The 22,021-nt window shown below is 21.8% G+C and overlaps 3 protein-coding genes across 4 annotated transcripts in view; 2 read left to right on the top strand and 1 right to left on the bottom strand.

Moving 5' to 3' along the window:
* Positions 1 to 50: 50 nt before the first annotated feature.
* On the bottom strand, positions 51 to 15,440 carry LOC122857142. The gene is made up of 10 exons (XM_044159156.1): positions 15,208 to 15,440; positions 11,475 to 11,594; positions 11,086 to 11,192; positions 5,911 to 5,991; positions 3,021 to 3,184; positions 2,689 to 2,874; positions 2,448 to 2,603; positions 2,049 to 2,201; positions 694 to 1,387; positions 51 to 612 (listed from the first exon to the last, which is right to left on the bottom strand). Exons 2-10 carry the CDS (start codon positions 11,488 to 11,490, stop codon positions 208 to 210), a joined length of 1,962 nt encoding a protein of 653 aa, XP_044015091.1. The 5' UTR covers positions 11,491 to 11,594; positions 15,208 to 15,440; the 3' UTR covers positions 51 to 207.
* LOC122856260 (interaptin-like) lies at positions 11,943 to 17,525 on the top strand. The gene is made up of 3 exons (XM_044157954.1): positions 11,943 to 12,001; positions 16,157 to 17,192; positions 17,520 to 17,525. Exons 1-3 carry the CDS (start codon positions 11,943 to 11,945, stop codon positions 17,523 to 17,525), a joined length of 1,101 nt encoding a protein of 366 aa, XP_044013889.1.
* Positions 17,526 to 18,039: 514 nt separating this feature from the next.
* LOC122857143 overlaps positions 18,040 to 22,021 on the top strand; it is a 28,695-nt gene continuing 24,713 nt past the window's right edge. For both annotated transcript variants that reach the window (XM_044159158.1, XM_044159159.1), the window contains exon 1: positions 18,040 to 18,454. The gene's annotated coding sequence lies outside the window, so the exon portion shown is untranslated. The remainder of the gene's footprint in view (positions 18,455 to 22,021) is intronic.

The raw sequence follows: 22,021 nt of genomic DNA, 5'->3' as shown, positions 1-22,021 counted from the left end.
CCTTAATAATATTATTTTCATACACAGTCTGTTTAATATTTAAAAAAACATTTTTTTCTTTTTGTAAATTCTTAAAAAATATATCATCTTTTACTTAATTAAAATGAAAATAATAATTATTATTATGTTATTTATTATGATGACGATGATGATGATGATAATTGCACATTGGGCAATAATTGCTTAAAATTATTTTTACATTAAATATTAACACCATTTGTCAATTGTAACTGAAGCAAGATGTGGTCGTGGTTTTGGTGATGGCCATCTTAATGCACTTTGACAAGATTCAGCACGTGATGGTGTTCTTGGTGGTGGTAATGGTGGATGATCATTTGTTTGATAAGTCATATCATTATCTAATCGACCATTTAATGATAAATCACCACGATAATTTCTTTTAGCTGGTTTTCTTGGTGTTTCAATTTGTTGTTGTTGTTGTTGTTGCTGTGATGTTGGTGGTGGTGCATTTTCAACTGATTGAAGTGATGCTGTACGATGTAATGATAATCTAAGAGGTTTTTTTGGTGGTGTTGGACGTGTTTTACGTTCTTGAGTATTATAACTATTAATAGATATTTCAGATTGTTCTGATGCTCGTGATTGATTATCCTATTTAAAAAAAAAAAAATAAAATATAATTTTAATTAACTGAATTTTAATTGTTTAAAAAATGTTTTTTTAATTATTTACCTGCATTCGATAATACGTTGGTTCTGAATCAAATTCAAGTGATTGTAATGCATTTGTACTTTTACGATTTTTATTATTAAAATGATCAATAGCTGTATCAAATTTTGATGAACGTCTTCTATGTGTATTATTTTGTGTTTTAATATCAAGACTAGCTGTTGAACGTGTTAGTTGAAAACCAGGTGATAATTTATCTTTACTACGTGGTTTATATTGTAGACTTGATGTACCATCAGTTATATCTTGTTCTCTATTATATTTATCACGCATATCATTTAGTCTTTTTGAATGTTCACTTTGACGATTATTTATACCAGATGATATACTTTGACGTAAATCACAAGAACTACGAGCATTTAAACCAGGTAAATTACCAACAAGTGCTGTTACTTGTGGTCCTTTTTGAAATACTTGAAGATGATTATTATTATCTTTACGTATTGGTGATTCAACAATTGGAACAACTGGTTTTTCTGTTCTTAATGGTTGTGATAATAAATCTCTTACTTGTTCTTCAAGATATCCAATTCTATGTGTTAAACGTAAATTATCAGATCTTAAAGTTCTTAAAGCTGCTAATGATTCACTTTTTCTTAGTACTATTATTTGTGCTGCTTCTGGTGTTACAGCTAATAATCTTGCAAAATCATTACGTCCAGCACCAACAACTAATTTTCCATTTACCTCCAAAATTCTATAAATAAAAATTTTTCATTATTAATATTTTATTTAATTATTAAAATAACAAAATTCTTTCATAAAATATTTAATACATTTTTTTAAAATCGATTAAATAAATTTATAAACAAAAAAAAAACTAAGTAACTATTATATTGTAAAAAATAAATTAACATTTATTTCGAGGACATTGACAATTAGTGAGAGCATAGAGCGAACTTCCGGTTGTTTTTTTTTAAATTTTTTCTAACAGTTGTATGCATTCACGCAACAGTGATTACCTGAGAAATAAAAATATATATCAAGATTGCTCATTGTTCTTTGACGATTGTATATACAATGAACTTTTATGTATGTATATATAACAACATAATATCTGACATTCACAACGTGTTATTGTGTATCCTTTATTTTTTTATTTATATACTTTCTCAGCCTATATAAATATCATCATCATATATATATATTATAAATGATACTTGTGTATTTCATTGACTCAACAAAATACCTTGACAGTTATAATCTCATAAGCGGATTTAAAAAGAAATCATATTTTTCACTGTGTCAGATGAATTTTATATAATCAATCAATTTCAACTTATCTAAATAATATTAATAACATAATTTATTTTAAATAAAATAGCTTCTTAAATAATTAGTCAAAATAATATACAAACCTGTCACCCTTGCAAAGACCAGAATCTTCAACAGCCCAATCAACATAAATACCAGCAGCATCATCTTTTGGTCCAGCACCAAAACGTGGACTTTTTGGATCTGCACTTATTTCAACAGCATGAATTGTCATTTGTGTTGTATCCGAAACACAGCTAAAAATATAAAAATCTAGGTCAGTCAGTCATTATTTTTTTTTACCCTGTCTAATTAGACAAGATAATTATTATTTTTAAAAATATTTCTTTCTATCTTTATGTGTAAATATATAATTTATTTTAAGAAATATCTATTGCAAATATTATAAGTTTTATTTTTTTTTAAATAAAAAATATTTATTAATAATAAAGCATTGAACATGATAATAATGATAATTATTTTTGTTCATGTATAATGTATACCTGAATATTGTACAATTTTTTTGTTTTTCTTGGGTCTCAGCCAATTCTAGAGCAGCTTGAAGTGCACGACTCTCTTCTCTTAACGTCAGCAACTCCAGTTCTTCACGACCAAGTCGATACTCTAATTCTGCTTGTTGTATTTTAATGTCAATGTTGCTATTTAAAATAATATAAAAAAAATATATAAACACAATTAAAATTATTTTTGAAAAAATAAGAAAAAAAATATTGTTTTACTTACTCTGTTATGTCTAGACGTTCTAATGCAAATTTAAGATTTTTAATTGTAAGACGTTTATTATCAGAATCACGTTTTAATCTTTGTAATCTATCTTCTGTTATTTTTTTATCAGCTTCAGTCAAGGGTGCTGAACCATTTCTTGATGATATACGATTACTGTATGTATTACATAATTGACCCTTGAGTCTGTAAATTTATGAAAAAATATATTAGCACAAAAAAAAATCAAAGACAAAAAAATGATAATAGTTTTTCAAAAAAAAAACCAACATATATGAATTCGTGACTTGAAAAAAAAAAAAACATTTAAATTTAACATTGACTTAACTCACGTTTGGATTATGTTCTCCTTGTCCCGAAGGGCAACCCTAAGAGCATCGACCTCTTTATACTGATCCTTGTTTCTGTGACCGGCTGGTGAGGTCATTCCCCCGGATATACTTCCTCCTTTTTTTCTTCTTGGTGTTGTTGATAATGATACTTCAATATTTGCCATCTAGATATCAATCAATAAATATAATCAATATTTGTCAATATCAAAATTTAAAAATATTTTAATATATTATAATTTATTGTTAGATAAAAATAAAAAAATTTACATCTTGAAGGCAAGAAATAAAAAGATATTAACTATTGATTTTATATTATAAAAAATATTGATAAATATAAAATAATATATATACAAAAGTCAAATGAAATTTGTATTTTCAAATAGTATAATATATTTATAATAAAAAAAAAAAAAAAAGGTTGAATAATTTTCTCTGTGGGGAGTTGCGGTTTGTATGTTGAATATTGGTGGTTGAACATGTTTAAGGATAAGGTGTTAAAAAATAAAAAAAGTGATGATGAATAATAAAAACTATAAAATAGTTGTTGTTGTTGTTGTTGTATATAAATAAATATAAATAAATAAAAAATAAATAAAGAAGATGCAGTGACCGCAAATAGTGTCTGTAAATAAATGTGAAGGTTCTTTTTAGAGTCTCATTCATTTTTCCTTGAAAAAGATAAAAAAAAAAAACGAAATGAAAAGAGATATTGCTGATAGAAGAATCTCGACTTTTTAAAAAAAAAATAAAATAAGAATATATATTCTAGTGAATCCTTCCTAACACCATCCTGACAGTATGTCTATATGGTGCTATTACCAAGGGGTGAGAGAGTTATCACCGTCAGACAAGATTTATAGCATTCAGACATGGACAAGGGACAAGTTGTGTAGTTTCAAAATAGCTTTGCATTTTTTTTTTTTTTTTTTCTGCAAGATTTTTTTGTCCAGTAACTATATAAGATTGCTTGTCACATTTTGAATATATTTTTTTTTTATATATACAATGTCTATATACTGAAAATGGAAAAAGAAAATTTATCCAATATCTGAGATTGTTTGCAAAGAAAAAAAAAAAAATAATAATGCATTAGTCTTGAACAAAGAGGTATTAGAATTTTTATTTTAATACACAAGAGTGTTGAGTAATTAATAATTCTAAAAAAAGAGTTAAAAATATGAAAAAAAAAAAAAAATTATAAAACAAACAACAGGAAATACTGGAAAATCTTTAGGGTATATATAGATGAAAACTTTTTACTATATAAGACTGAATTTCCGTATAAAAAAAAATATACCAGATAGAAAAAAAAAGGAGTATATCATTAGGGAAACCCGAAATGGGTGTTATCATTTTCTGTTTCAGTTGTTTTCTTGATGTTAAAAAGCTATAGACTAAGTGAACACGTACACATGGTACAAAAAGATCCGCATATACACAAAACTTTCTAACGGTTATTTATTTTATATTTTGCTGAGAAACTTGAAGAAGGATAATGCTTTTCAAGGTACTTCTACTTTATAACTTGAAAGTCAATATAAACAATTAACAAAAAAGCAAATTGTCTCTTGTTTTTATTTTTGTTTTTTTTTGTTTCATTGTATTTCTAATTCATCATGTGGTAAAAATTGAAAAACACACACAAAAAGTCTTGTAAAAATTTAACCAAAAAAATAATAGAGCAATTTTTCAAATGAAACATATTGTTGTTGGCATTTTTCATTACAGTAAAAGTCAAAAAATGAAATATACAAAATAAAAAGCAAAATAGTAAAATTGAGTAGGAAAAAAACGAAGACATTTCTATTTTTTTTAAATGTTATTTTCGCATGTACTGAATAGATAAAAAAAATAAAATGATAAATAAGAATATAAACAAAAAAAATAAAATAAAAACCAGACGATGTTAAAAAGGTTGCTGACTCTCAATGTATCCGCAATCTTACCAGGCAGATCATTTTTGTCTGGCTTTTATTTCACGGTCTGGGCCCAAGGGCGTACACTTGAATATTGACCATATATACAACAAAAATAAATAACACAAAGCCCTTTTGTAAGTCATAAAGTTTAACATTAATTTAACTTGAATTTTATGTCATATATTAATTTAGAAAAAAAAAAAACTACAAATTAATCAAAATTAAAACAAAGATATTGTGAGAATTTAAAAAATTATAGAAAAAAATATCTATAGAAATTACTATATGGAAATATTATTTCATCGAAATAAAATAATTTTTTTATGAAGAAAAATCTTTCACCCTTGTCATTCTCGTAACAAAATCATAAAATTTCATAATTACAAATGAATGAGCATGAAATTAAATGCAGCAAATATTATCATGTTTTTTTTTTTTTTTTGTTTTTAAATTTAAAATTTATAAATAATTTATAAAAATAACACCAGAAGATTGCATGTTTGTTACGCCACTGAAAAAAGATCAAGAAATAAAATAAAAATATAAATTTAAAAATAATATAAAAATAAATATAAAAATATCGATGTAAAAGGCAATTTTAATGGTCTCAAACAAGATATTGGGATCCACCTTTTTACTCCACATTATATCGAAAAAAAAAAAAAAAAAGTTATTTAGTTTGAAAATATCTGCATATAAATCACTGCTTGAACGTTAAAAGTTAAAAATTTTTTGGCAACACTTTGTCATTAAATTGCTGCATTGAAAATGAATAAAAAAAAAATGTTTAAATTTATTTTTTAAACTTGATTTTATATATATAATATTAAAATTAAAATTTTATTAATACATTTAATCTATGTAAATTTAACAATTTGACTTTAATCACTTTTATAGTATAACAATAAAATACAAAAACAACAACAACAACAATGATTTATATATTTTATTTATTCATCAATTTGTCTTACCTTAGCCTCAAGGGTTTCAAGTTGGGCCATTCTTGGCTCGATATATTGTGGCTGTGAACCAACACCAGTATGAAGAGCCGTCTGTAAAAAAATAAATAATATATAAATAAAATTTAATCTTAATAAATTTATAAAACCCATTGAAGAATATTTATCATTTTGCTATAGTGTAACCCTCAAGTTAAAACAAAAAAAAAAAGGTTTTTAAAGTGAATAATGAAAGTAGAAAAAAAAAAAAAAAAAGAAAAATCTAGACTTGATCATTTATTTTTTTTAAAAAAGAAAATATTCTTTGTCTCAAAGATAAAAAGAGTTTATGTGTTACTTGTATATCTAAAGTATGAAAAAAATAAAAAAATAAAAAAAGGCATTGATATGAAGCAGTTTTAACCTTTGTTACTCTAGAGATTTGAAAAAAAAAATTTTTATGATAAATAAGGGTTTATATTATAACAAGGGATAATTTGGTTATCTTTCAAATTTTATAAATTATTTATAATAAATATGTAATGTCAAAGTTCAAGGTTTATATTTTATCAAATTGTCAATTATTTTTGTAATATTAATTAGCTAATAATTTATTATTGTTAATAAATAATCAATTACATAAATTAATCAACTAAAAAATTTATGATTAAAACACTAAATAAATATAATTAAATGACAATTAAATTCTTCTTGTATTTTGATAAAATATTTGATTTAAAAATTTGACTATTTGTATAATTTTATTTACAACTAATGTCATGCAATAAATAACAAAATAAAGAATAAAAAAAAATTATTTTATAAACACTTAGATAATGATTTAAATGTGAATTTTATTGTCTGATATGCCGTTGGGTGATTTGTATTTTATTTATTTTTTCATTGTCCATAAATTTTGATGAGTGTATATGTACATCATGAAAATAAATTCAAGAGTAATTTGTTATAGAGATATGTATACTGTTTTTAAAGTCAAGGTAATATTACAACCACAAATACAAAAACTTTTAAAGTGAATTGAAGGTAAAGAAGCAACATTAAAATAATCACAATACTTATACAAGAAAATCTTGCACTCGAGGGGCTTTATTTTCTAGTTATAATAATTTTTTTACCACTTGATTTTTCACATCATTATGATAATAATAATAACAATAATAAATGGCTAACTTATTTCTTTTTTTTTAATAATAATTATGTAGTTTTAATATTATTTTTCTTGTTATTTTAAATATATATATACATTTTTTTTTTTTCATTGTTTTCGTTAGTATAATTTTTGTTTTTATATACTTGTTATAATTTTTTTTTATCATTATCCAAATATAGGTATATTTATTTGAATAATAATTTTGATTATTTATATATTTTTTATTCAATTTCTAGTTTATAAAATTTTAATGATATAGCTTTAGAATTATTGTATAGTTAACATGAGCATGGCGTTGAGTAATTAACCAAAGTAAAATATATAAATACAAGCACAATAGTAAAGTTGATTTTGCATGGTGATAAGAATTTTATCACCAAGAAATATCCATTTGGTAATTTATAAATAAAGTCATTTTGTAATTTCATTTTTATAATGTGCACCATAAAAAAAAAAAATATTAAAATCTAAAAATAATATCTAAATGAGGTATAAATTAAAAAACTACTGTATATTTCGATTTTAACAATGAAATAAAAAAATATAGGTATATATAATCAAGCTTTAATTGATTTAATTATTTTGTTATTATTAAAGTAAAATAATGATCAAAAAAAATTATTATTTTTATAATTAATTTGAGAGAAGTAAAATATTTGATTTTTACTGGAAAATTCATAATTTTATGCTACATTTAAAAATATACTTTTTTGTTTGTTTTTTTTTTCAATTTGGACAGGTAAAATATTGGTTTATTTTAGTGATTAATTTTGATGATTTAACTTGAAGAGTAACAAAGTAATTTGATAATTAAAATAAAAAATTGAATGTGTTAGTGTTGCCGCGATACGATACGATACGATAATGACTGGATTATGAAATTTTCACGAAATTATTGTATCGTCGAATGCATTATCGTATCGTATCGTCGATGTCATGACTATCGTCAAAATTATCGTCGACATTATCGCCGATCTTGTTACTATTGCCAAATTGTCGTGAATATGATGATATTTTTGTAATTATTACGAGAATATCGTGAATATGACGAAATTCTTGTTAATAATTTGAAATTACATTTTATAAAACTAATTAATTGGCAAAAGAATTGAGAACCCTTGAAATCCACTCCCTACCCTTTTTTGACAGTTTCAAAAATTCCTATTTTTTTTTCTAGACTTGCGAAGGTCCTACACAATTTAATGAAAAAAAAATAATGAGGATAGCTCAACTCTGCGATAGACAAAAAAATCAAAAACACTTAAAATCATTGACAAAAAAATTAAAAAGCCTTAAAATCCACTCCCTACCCTCTTTTGACGGTGTCAAAAATTCCCATTTTTTTTTCTATACTTGCTGGGGTCCTACACAATTTAATAAAAAAAAAATTACGAGGATAGCTCATTTCCATCATAGTCGGAAAAATGAAAAACAGCTAAAATCCACTCTCTACCCTTATTTGACGGTTTCAAAAATTCTCATTTTTTTTTCCAAGTCTGTCTAGGTCCTACACAATTTAATAAAAAAAAAATTACAAGGATAGTTCAACTCTGCGATAGACAAAAAAATTAAAAACACTTAAAATCATTGACAAAAAAATTAAAAACCCTTAAAATCCACGCCCTACCCTTTTTTGACGGTTTCAAAAATTCCCATTTTTTTTTCTAGACTTGCTGGGGTTCAACACAACTTAATAAAAAAAAAATTACGAGGATAGCTCATTTCCATCATAGTCGGAAAAATGAAAAACAGCTAAAATCCACTCTCTACCCTTATTTGACGGTTTCAAAAATTCTCATTTTTTTTTCTAAGTCTGTCTAGGTCCTACACAATTTAATAAAAAAAAAATTACAAGGATAGCTCAACTCTGCCATAGACAAAAAAATTAATAACACTTAAAATCATTGACAAAAAAATTAAAAACCCTTAAAATCCACTCCCTACCCTCTTTTGACGGTTTCAAAAATTCCCATTTTTTTTTCTAGACTTGCTGGGGTCCTACACAATTTAATAAAAAAAAAATTACGAGGATAGCTCATTTCAAATTTTTGACGCTATTATCGCATTATCGTAATTATCTCGTATCGTCTCGCCATATCGTCACGATAAAAATTTGGATTATCGTATCGTCTATCGTGATTATCGTATCGTATCGTATCGTGATTATCGTCTATCGCGGCAACATTCAATGTGTATATGTGCACATTTATTATTTTTTTATTTATAATTTTTTTGTTGTTAATAATTTTCAATATTAATTATTAAAATTAACTAAACTAATAACTTGACATTTAAACTGACCTACTAGAAAAAAAAATCGATGAAAAAGTCTATTTATAAATGTAGGAATGAATTTTGAATTTTGAATTTTTGCCATTACGGTCTGCAATTCACTCTAACTTCCTTTGCATTGGGCAAAGAAAATAATAAAGTATTATAAAAAAAAACAATAGAAATAAATAATCAGTAATTTAAAAATATAATTAATTAATTAACTAATAAATAAATTAGAAAATTATTTAAGAAAAAAAGTAAAATTCACATAATTTTCCTGATAATTAAACAAAAAATTAAAATAATCAAATTAAAATCTCAAGTTATAATTTACAAAGAAAAATAAATTAATTCTACAATACAGGATGATGTATATCTACAAGTGGAAGTAGCATATAAATTTAAAAATAAAAAAGTAAAAGTACAAAAAAAAAATAACAGTGACCAGAGAAGACGAGCTGGTTGAGGTCTTGGATATCTTTTTTCTTGCGATTCACACGAGATAGTATATACGGTATACAGTGACTCGCATATTTGTGTGTATAAAAATATAAAACATATTAAAAAAATAAAAAAATATTAAAAAAATAATTTGAAAACTTCAACAAGGACTATCTCGACAACCACAAAGAATTTTTTTTACCTTCTGAACAATGAAAAAAGCTTTTTTTCTTTTTTATAAATTTTTAAAAAAATTACAGTAATGAAAATAAATTATTTCATTTATTATTATTCACTTTGAAAAACAAGTATAAAATTAAGCTTAAAAAAAAATATATATATAAATAAATAATAACCTATTATTTTAAAAATTAAAAAAAAAAATATTAAATTATTTAAAAATGATAATTTGATGTGCGTTTAGTTTAGACCTTGAATAGCTCAATTTAATTTTATCAAATAATGTAAATATACTTTAAATTACTAGGGAGACTAATGATCATCATGAAAATTTATTTTTATTATTAACTATTTGAGCGATTATTTAGAGGTCATGATAATAATATAAAATACAAATTTTCATGATATATTATCATTCAAAAATCATAACGAAAAGGTCAAAATATATTTATGTAAATTTAAAAAATTTCCAATAAAACTATTCAATTAAAAATCAAAATTTTTACTTAATTTATAAATTTGAAAATTATTATTTTTCTTGGAAAAAAAATATTTAAAGTTGAATAATAAAAAAATTTTTAAAAATTCTCAAACAACTAATATTATCTTCAGAATAAAAAACCTTCAAAAGGCCAGTATATTTTTTTTTTTCTGCTTGAAAATTGCCTCGAGGATTATCGTTCAAAAAATTCCTAAATAATTGAATACTAAAACTTTTATCTTTTTTCTTTTTGTTTCAACCAGAATTCAAAGTCTCATTAATATATACTTTTAGCATTAAAAAAAATTAATTTTAATTTTATTTGTTTTTTTATTATATAGAGACACGTTGAATATGAATATATGTATTTTGGATTATTGATTTAATCAGAGAGTTATGAAAAAAGAAAAATTTAATCTACGTCATGAAATGACGCCTGACACTTGACCTTACAGTGTTATCTTGAAGATGCATCTGTAATATTTTTTATTATTATTATTACTATTATTATAGTCAGCACTTTTGTTAAATGAAAAAAAATAAATAAATTTAGTTTAAATGTTTAATTTACATGTGATGTAAAATTTACATTTATTATTATTGTTTTAATTTTGTTTTATTAAATTATTTTTGATGAAATTGTTTTCTTTTTTTTACTTACAAGAGACACTGAACGTTGTTGAAATTTTAATCCAATGTCTTCTTTATCGTCACCACAATCAGTTGTGTAAAATAAAATACTTTTTTTAGATCCTCTTGAACAAGCACCTGGGATATAAATAAATTATTTTAAATTAATCATTGATGTATATAAAAAACAGACACAAAGACAAACAATTCATTAGAAAAAAGAAAAAAAAGTATCAGTGAAATGAAAAATCATAAATCTTGATTAAAAAAAAAAAAAAGGAAAATTGTTTAGAAGTGGTAATTTAATTATTGAAAAAAAATAATAAATCTAATGATATGTTTTATTTTTAAAGTTAAATCTTTTTTTTTTATTTTGTTTGTATTGAGCAATGAAAATAAAATGATTTATTTTATCTTTACCTGAACGTCTTCCCATTCCGATCAAATCACTGATTATCTTTTATAGCAAAGATGAATGATAATTATCATCTTGGCTCAATGCAGTCACATAGTGATTTTTTATTATTTCTATTTTACAAACTGCAATATTTAAAAAAAAAAGAAAATTAGTAAAAAAATTAATAAAAACAATAAAAGTAAAGATAAATAATTTTTTATTATTCTTTTAATTGATAAAATATAATTTTATATATATCTAGCCCTTTAAAATATCAAAAAAAATTATAAATTATATTATAAAATTGAATATTTTTTGATTTTTAATATTTTTTTTCAATCAACGAAATATATATAATTTGAAATACCTCGTAAATTATTGGTTGATATTGAACAAAATAAAAAAGAAAAAAAAATGACAGAATATAAAAAAAAAAATAAATAAAAATAGATGATGGAAAATAAAATAGAAAAAAAAAATAAAAATACAAAATGATGAAACTTGCAAGTCATTCAACAGTATGTCAAGGTATACCTTATGTTAAAATTAAGTAACATAATAGGGTAGCTTATAACGCAATCAACAGCCATAACGAATCTGCCTGGTTTTACACGAGGGGTTGAAATTTATTTATACATACATATCTACAAAATGATCTAGACAAAACAACAAGAGAGGGTCAAAGAAAATTCATATACAGCTGTCATTCAGGTGTGTGCTGTCTCGATAAAATAAAAAAAATAAAAAAAATGATCGCGTCAATTTTTAGTTATCCATCAAAATTTTTTACATCCCTTATTTTACTATTTATATAATTTATATTTCCAGCCCCAATTATAAATTCAAAAAACGTTTAATTTTTTTCCATATTTCTAAATATAAAATTTTCAATTATCTATTTACAACAAAAACCTTTAATTTTTTTATTAAAAATTATTGACGATTTTTTTTTTTTTTTTTCAAAGGTCAAACTAAATATATCAAAATTCAAAAAAAAAGAAAAAAAATTATTATATTTTGTTTATTATTATTTTTAGATTATAAAATGTAAAAAAAAAAAAATACTAAAATATATTTTTTTTTTATTTTCATTTGAAAATAAATTTTATCAAAAAAATAAAATGAAAGGTCATCACGTGTTGACCCTGGGTTACCCTTGGTATTCACTTGAAAAATAATGAAAAATCATCTAATGGACAGCTGGAGAATTTTGTAAAATAGGGTGATGATTATTGAGTGTTTGAAAAATTCAATTCATATTTTAGCCACTCAAGTTAAAATGTGTGACTGATATAAATAAAAATTTACCCCAATTGAATCAATTTAACGCTAACATTTTGTAAAATATATATAGATTTGAACAATCATTGTTAAAGGGAAAATTTAAATTTAAGTATAGAGAAATAATTTTAATTTAAAGAAAAAAAAAGCAGCAGCAATTTTTATAATGCTATTTACAAATTTGTACATATGCACATAAATCCCTGAACAAATATTATAAATCCGTTCAATTGAATTTACAAAAAATTCACCACATGTCAATTTTCTATATAATGTCAGATGTAGAAAATCAATTGACAAACGATATATATATATATTTTTCTTTTCATGTTTAACATGAAATATAATAATACAAATAAAAAAGGGGTTTGTAAAAATCGTTTCAATTTAAACCCTATAGATATACATAACATTCTTTACAAATTGACAAACGATGTAGTTCACCAATCGCTGTGTATAATTTTTTTTTTTTTTTTAAACATAAAAAAAAAATATATTTTCAAACGAAAAAATACCAAATGACAGATCGTTATCCTAGCTCTATTTTTACCGCAATTTTGATGTTACAAAAAAATAAGTATATGATAAGATCGATGGTTATAAAAAAAAGGTGCAGCTGATGGTTGCGAAACAAATATTCATCCCCCATCAGTCTGTCGAATGATAGATAGATTGGAATAGAAGAAAAAAAATATATATTCTTTTTTCTTTTTTTTTATCCCTGTTTGTTAACATAAAATTTTCTGATGGCTATTATCACAGTCTATCGTAAAAACGACAGATGATTATTTTACGCTTAGCTGCGTGTAGTGATGGCATTGGATCATTGAACGCGCAACTTTCCGTAATAATTGATGTCTATTAAAGTCGCATATATATGGTGAGACAGTATATTATATGAAGAATTTTTTTTTTTTTTTCTATATATATATAGATGTACTTAACGACAACACGTGTTTACACAACATCACATAACTGTTGGTAAAATGAAAGTAAAAAAAAAAATAAATAATCAAGTTTTAAATGAAAGAAAAAAATAGAAAAAAAAATTCATTTGACAAATTGTCGTAATGAATGAATTCTTATTGCGTAAAAAAATAATAATAATAATAATAATTTTTTAATTTAATTTATAATTTATTTTTTTTTTGTTATTAAAAAAATTTTTAATTTGATTGACAAGTTAATATTAATTGTATTGAAAAAATAAATATGTTTTGATAATTAAATTTTTTTTTTATTATTATAAAATTTAATTTAAATTATTATTTATGATTTGAAAATTAATTTATTATTATTATTATATAAATTTAATTAAGAATAAATTTTTGATATATAATTTATTTCATATGCATATGAAATAAAGCATGCTTGTTATCAAAAATATTTTTAAAAAACTTTTTGTTATTTTTTTTTTTTTTTGAATTATATTTACAAGTCAATTTTGAGTTTATGATTTATATAGATTATATTAATTGTTGGTAAATATAATACTATTTTAAATGTTCATAAGTTAAGTTCACTGAAGTGTAATTTACTTTGAAGATAAATTACAAAAGTTATATGTATTTCTGTAATCGACAAAATTTATGATACGGTGGGTGAACATGTCGATGTTACTGACTCGTAATAAGATTAAAACAATACATACACAGTTTTATTTATATTTACTAACTGATATTTTAATTAACTTTTAATTAGTTTTAAAAATAAAAAAAAATATATATATTTTGTTTGATATAGTTTATATAAAAGAGTTTTAAAAAAATGAACAAACAAATACAAACACAAACACAAAAGGGTCCTTGATTTAGAAACTGTATAGAATTTTTTCATCTGTTGTATATATTGAATGATTAACATAAACTCTTTTTTACTAACTCAACGATTCAAAAAAAAAAAAATCTAAACGAGTTTTAACAATGAAAGTCAGAAAATAAATAAAAAAAAAAAAGGTCACGCACGGAGATTATGCATAAAGAGAAATAAAAAAATATAATTTATAAATGGATTGTAAATAATCGTTTTTATATATATATTAGGCTACTGAAAGAATAATTTTTAGAGTGAATCAATGGGTACATAAATTAAGGCTGTATTTTTATTTATTTTATTATTGATATATTGCCATTTAATTTATCGTTGAAAATTTATGTAAATTTTATTTTCGAAATATATTTTTTTGTATTTTTCTGTAATCGAAATTTCGTGAAAAAAAAAAATTCGTTTCGATTGAGACACAAACACGGGATTGTACGGAAAATTTCGGAGTAATCCGGAAAAATATTTTTACACGAGTATAGTAATTTAATTTTTTCCAAAATGCAACCCTATTTATAATTTATTTATTTTTTAGAAAAATTTATAATACTCCAATTGAACACTCAAAATAAAAATTAAAAAAATAATATTTTCATTTAAATACAATCGTAAAATTAATTGTAAAATACGATTGTATTAAAAAATAATTATTACCTTTTTATGTGATAATCCTTATAAAACTTATCAATAATCCAAAATGTAATCCTTTTTTTTTTTTGGTTATTTGCTTATAAACACAATTAATCACTGAGATATTTACGTAAAATATTTATCTATATATTATTTTTAAAAATTTATTATAAATTTTATATTATTCGGGTTGAATTAAAACTCTATGCAACGAATGCTATAAAGGTTCGAAACAGACTAACTCACTAACCGGCTTTCCGCGCCATAGCACGAGTAACAAACACACGAGTGTGTGGGACCCTCCATCGGTTGGGCCTTGGTTCATCCGGTCCTTTATCAACACTGGAAGGGGAAATGAATAATATAAAATATTATATATACAAAAGATTTTACAAATATAGTGTTACTTATTATCCACTTGTTTTTTTTTTTCTTTTACTTTTATATTTTGCAATAATAAATTGTTGATGATTTTTTTAATTTAAATTATGAAACACAGAGAGACAATTGATTTTTTGCTACATGGAAAATATAAATTTAAATATCATTATTTATAAATTTAAATATTATAAAATTGTAAATTGCATTTATATATAAATATTTTCTAACTGTGCAATTGTGCATTCAAATAAAAAATATAGAAAAAATTTACAGCCCTTGTAGTTAAGTACCGGAAGGGTACGTTTTTTTTTTTTACGACCAATAAATATGAGGGTTCGAAAAACAGGTGTTCATTTGTACCTTTGTACCTTTGTATAAAAAGCTGGTGGTCAGTCAGTTTCGAACCTTTGTAGAAATCGAAACAAAAAATTAACTTTTCGTTTCGAAAAAAAAAAAAATTTTTAAATATTCAATATTTTCTGAAATTTAGTGATTAATTACATTGCAATCAAGTTATTTATTTTAATTTTCTATTATTTTATTAAATAATAATAATAATGTCAAAAAAGTATTTTAAAAGATTTTCTAATAGTATAAATGATTGTGATGAAATAGCTGAACTTGAAGCTGAATTTCGTAAAGCATATATGATGAAAGAACTTGAAGCTCAAATTGCTGAAAAATTAGCTGATAATAATGCAATAATTGAACGTGAAAAATTAAGAAATAAATTAATAAATAAAGAAATTGAAAAACATATAAAAGAAGATAATGAAAAAAAATTAGATAAATTAAATGAATGTAAAAAATATAAAAATGAACTTGAACAACAAATATTACATGATAAAAATATAAAAAAATATAATGATGAAAAATTACAACGTGAACGACAAGTACTCATTGAAGTTGATAAAATAATTGATGAAGAATATGAAATTGAAAAAATAAATAAACGTATAATAATGATAAATAAATTGAGACGTGAACAAATGTTATTTAATGAAATAAAATATATAAAAAAATGTATTCAAAATGAACGTGAATTACTTGATGAAAGTAATAATAAAAATTATATAATTGAAATTAATAAAAGACATGAAGAAATAAATAATATACGTATTGAAAAATTTAAAAAACGTCAAATAATTATTGATAAAGTTGCAAAATTATTTATTGATAATCAATATATACAACAAGAACGTGATAAAATTATAAATAATTTAATAACAGAAGATATTAATTATAATTTAATAATTAAAGAAAATAATATATTATTAAATAATAATAAAATTAAAAAACAATTAGCTAAAGATTTATTACAACAAATGTATTTATCATTAGAAAGTGAATTAATATATCGTAAAAATGATAAAAAATTTATTGATGATATTATGAATAAAATAATGGAAGATGATAAAATTAAAAAATTAACAATTGATAAACAACGTATTAAAAAAATTAATTATCAAAAAGATTTAAAATTAATTATTGATAATAAACGTAAATTACAAGAAGAATCATTGGAACAATTAAAAAATGAATTAAAAATTTATCAAGATAATGAAATTGCTAGAAAAATTAAAATTGATAATGAAAGACGTCAATTAATTAAAATTCATTCAGCAAATGTTGGAAATTTTTTTAAATCAAATATATTAACAAATGAAGAAAAAGAAATTTTTTATCAAAACATCTGAATATGTTAAAAATAATTAATAAATTTGAGCATAAAAAAGAAAATATAAATATTAGAATAAATAAACCAAGAATATTTAAAAGAAAAAATAATTTTTTTTTTATATTTATTAATTATTAACCTTATCCCACGGTTTTCTTTTAGACATGTATAAGAAAAAGAAAAATAACAAAGTGTTGATTATTTTTGCACAATATTCTTCAACAACATCCGGAATAACAATAATTATATTTAACAAAAAATTGTGTGTGCATTACAGTTATAATATAAAACACAGTTATAATAAAACTTGACTGCAGAAAAAAAATAAAAAAAATAGAAAATATTTTCTATTATTCAATTTTTTATTTCAACACCTTATGTTATCACTCAAATTTGTTCAGTCAAATATAAAATTTATTTTAATAAAATAAAATTTTATTTGCTATGAATATTTGCCATTTGAATATATATAAAAAAATTTATTTCATAAAAATATAATAACTTCATTTTTATTATTTGCTCAAAATAATTTTTAACAAATAAAATTTAATATTTTAAATAAAATAAGTAAAAAGAAAAATTTAAAATTATATATTAATTAAAATAAATATATATTTAGAAATATGTATATAAATATTTTATTTTAATAATAATTTAGAAATTTAGATAAGAGGGGCTCAACGCGTCGTCGACAAACCCGGGAACTCACAGGCGCACTTCGACAATCATCCCCCTCAATTTTCCACCCAGAGGGTTGGCTCAAGTATTCCCTGCTTAACGGTACCTCAGTATTTCTATCAGTAACACCACTACGGTTGTTCGTTGTACATTTGTGTCGAAAAATACACGGGTCTTCATTATCACCAATAAATTTTTAAAAATCAAAAGTAAGTTTTATAAATTAATAATTAAATTTCGGTAATAAAATGAAAAAAATATATTAATTGTTAATTTTAAAATTTAAAAAAACAAGTGTATTAATTTTTTGTTTTTTTTTTTCATTAAAAATGTATTATTTAATTAATTTTATCATTAACGTGAATTACCAAATTATAAACAAAGTTCAATTTTAGTGAGTGCGGGTTTAATATAAAAAAATTTTTTTTTTTTATTTTAATCTTTTAAATTTTTTTTTTTCATTTTTAACAACGAAAAGTTTAAACAAGTCATCTACAAGTCTGACACTTTGCTGGTTTCAAAAGTGGAATAAAGGTAAACGAAAAAGTGACAAAACAAAAAAAAAAAAAAAGCTGTAAACCTTATGAGCTCCCGTAAAAAAGTTTCAAGGCGTATTACGCGATAGTAAAAAAAAAAGAGGTGATTGAGTAAAGGGCAAAGAGTATAAATAAAAATTTTTAAAAGTTTAAAAAAAAAAAAAAATAAGATTTATCTGTTGAAGAAAAATATCTTTGAGTTAGATATGTCACTGTGACTAATGACTTTCAATTTAAGACAATAAAAAAATCAAGATATCAAATAAAAAAGATAATGAATTATTGAAAGCAAAAAATATAAAACAAGAAAAAAATAATCCTTTGACATATATTATTTTTAAATCATTTTAATTATTCCAAAAAAAAATAAAAATAAATAGAAAAAAAAATTCGAAACAAGGGACAAATTTTTGTGTCATGGAAAATTTAAATCTGTAAAAATTTATTCCCAAAAGAATTAACAATACGTAAAACTGACGTGTGAATTTATACACGTTAAAATTTTATTATCACATATTTTTTTTTTTTTTATCTCTAATTCTCGGGAAAATTTATGATTGTATTTTTTTTTTATTTCTATCTGGAAAAGCTCCAAAGTAATATTAAAAAAAAAACACTAAATTAAATTAAAAATCAACAACAAAATATTCATATATCTCTTTAGTAAAAAAATTTATTAATAATTTAATCTTTAATTAAAATTAAAACTAATAATGATAAAATAAAAAGATAAAATATTATTGAATTAATATAAAGAGAAATGTATATAGACTTCAAAGAAAATAAATAAAACTACATAATAGAAAACAAAAAGAAATAGAAAAAAAATAAATAAAAAAATTATTTATTTGCTTGTAGCAAATAATAAACAAACTTTACGAAATACAAGGTTTGCGTTGAACAAACAATCATCAAACATTATTATTATTATATCATTATTTCAATTTTTTTTCATGACATTGAAAATACCAAAAGTATTTCTTTGAGCAACAAAAAAATAAATAAAACTAGCGTGTTAACAAAATACCTGAATTATTAAAAAATGACTAGAAATTATTTTCCCTTATTTTTTTATAATTAATTAATGTAAATATATCAAAGGTTATTATAATATACAAAAAAAAAAAAATCATATTTATATTCAACTATATAATAAACAAAAAAATTAATAAAATAAAAAAATTTTATTTAAAAAAATAATTAAATATTAAAAACAAAAGATACTTTGATGAATTTTGAAGATCATTTAAAATGATAAATCATCAAACAATATATGAATAAGACAATTACAGTATACTGTAATTAACTTTGATAAAAAAAAAAAAAAAATGAATTTGTTAAATTTTAGTATTTTATATGTCAACCTGAAATATCAGATGGTAAATCAATAGTAGACGGTGATAAAATTTTGTTTGGGTTTTTATCATGACCTACAAATTTACCTGGTTTAATTTTTTTTTTTTTTATACATTTATTTTTAAAATTTCTATTAATCAATCGCTAATACACAGTAATTACCCTGATTTTTTTTTATTTATGTCATTGAAATAATAATTATTCATCTATAAAAACCGCACAAATTTGAAATATATATTGTTAATTATACAATTCATATGTCAATTGCAAAATCAAATTTAATATCAGCAATGAATTTTGTGAAAGGTAAATTACCATTTGCAATAAAGATATCAAATAACACACACAATCATTAAATTTATATCATAAATTATTATCAAATTAAAAAAAAAAAAAAAAGTAAAATAAAAGTTAATAATATATAAAATGAAATTTTATTTAATAATTTATGTTAGTTATTCAATCATATTGTTTATATTTTGAAAAGAAAAATAAATGAGATGATGTATTTAACATATCATCACTTATATATTTTTAAAAAAATTATATTTTTCATTTTTACTAGCTAACATGTAGGAGTTGGCCTTCTAAATACGATACGTATAATTACCAAAAAAAAATATATATATATTCTTTTTCTATTTTCAACTATTTATTTTAGTAATTTTTTATTTTTTATTTTTTTACGTCAATGAAAAAGTTTGTTCTTTGATCCTTGGATACTTGTTTTTTATTTTTTTATAAATTTGAAACTGTTTAAAAAAAAAACTTTCTTTGATGTTATTCCAACGAGTACACTGTATCTTGTGGTTCAACATACAAGTCTTGCTCTTCATTATGTACCAGACAAAATACCTATTTTTATTTAAATTTACATCCAAATTGACGCTTAAGTTTTTGTTTTTTTTACATACTTAAACTTACACCTATACTACTTGTAATATTGATTAAAATATAAAATTTTTTAATTTGAAATTTTACGATATTAACTTGACATTATATATTTTTTTTTTATCCATGATAATGTAATTTTTAAAAAATATTTCATTAAAAATAATTGAGTAATAAAAATGGAAAAAAAAAAAAAAAAAAAAGCATCAATCTGTTGCTTGTAGCAAATTAATTTAATTAATACTTAAAATTTCGATTAATTCAATTTTTAAAGCTATTGTTTATTAAAATATTTAATAAATTGTTTTTTTATAAATTCAAATTTTTTTTTTTTTGAGGGTTATTTTTTTTTGTTCATTTCAATAATGATGCTTCTCCACTTTCGGGTCAGTGAAATTCGAGTATTATTAGTGTTAAAATAAAAGGGGAAAATAAAAATAAAAAAATATATTTGACAAATAAAAGGGGAGAGTGTGATAACGTATGAGCATGTTATTTCACACCCCAAAATTTTTAGTTTAATTTTATTTCATATATATATGTTTTTTACTTCAATAAATAAATTTTGACGAGACATAATATAAAAGCTAAATAATAAAATGAAATAAAAAAAAAAATATATATGTGAAAAGTCAAATAAAAGCATCGATGCCTATCTCATTGTGTAAAATCTCTTGGGAACTAGTATTATTTATTTTTTTTTTATTTTCTAATTTTATATATTTTTTATATATATATTATATTCTCTCGATATTTCGGATAGACGCGAGTATAAAAGTATAAAAGTATGTCAAGTTTTTTATGTTGCACTGCACAATGATGACATTGTGTATTTTTTTTTTTTTTTATTTTTTGCCTCAAAGCAAAAACGATATTTTGCAACACATGACAAGAGGGCTTTTCCTCAAAATCGTAAAAATGAAAAATAGAAAAAAAAAAAAAGGTTAATATGAATATACATCGTCACTAAAACCAGAAAGATAAAAAGAACAGAAAAAAAGCTCAAAAAGCTTAAAAAATAAAAATCTCAAAAATACATGAAATATGCATTTTTTTTTCTGTTTTTTCTTTTTCTTTTTATTTTACTTCTTCACTTGTGAGAAAAGTAAAAATACAAACTTTTATTATTTGAATATATATATATAAAAAAAAAAAAAAAATAGATGGAAAACTTTTTGAATAATAATTAGATTAATAAATTTTCCAAAAGAAAAACAAAAAAATTATAATTAAAATATTTTAAAAGATTTAAATTTAATTTTTTCAGAAAATAAAAACTCATAGAGTAGCTTGAAATTGGATTTAAAAAAAAAATTAA

The sequence above is a fragment of the Aphidius gifuensis genome, linkage group LG5 (assembly GCF_014905175.1).
Source record: "Aphidius gifuensis isolate YNYX2018 linkage group LG5, ASM1490517v1, whole genome shotgun sequence".
Classification (NCBI taxonomy): Eukaryota; Metazoa; Arthropoda; class Insecta; order Hymenoptera; family Braconidae; genus Aphidius; species Aphidius gifuensis.
The sequence above is the reverse complement of the archived record's forward strand: the minus strand, read 5'-3'. Positions and strand labels throughout refer to the sequence as shown.

What these genes read in the sequence shown, in the direction of transcription:
- LOC122857142 (XM_044159156.1), bottom strand. An exon ending in AAAAATTGTACAATATTCAG is followed by an intron (nt 2,202 to 2,447) that starts GTATACATTATA and finishes TTATATTTTTAG; the next exon opens with CTGTGTTTCGGATACAACAC. An exon ending in CAACGTATTATCGAATGCAG is followed by an intron (nt 613 to 693) that starts GTAAATAATTAA and finishes TTTTTTAAATAG; the next exon opens with GATAATCAATCACGAGCATC.
- LOC122856260 (XM_044157954.1), top strand. Translation starts at nt 11,943, where the DNA reads ATGATGAAACTTGCAAGTCATTCAACAGTATGTCAAGGTATACCTTAT. An exon ending in ATACCTTATGTTAAAATTAA is followed by an intron (nt 12,002 to 16,156) that starts GTAACATAATAG and finishes ATTTTCTAATAG; the next exon opens with TATAAATGATTGTGATGAAA.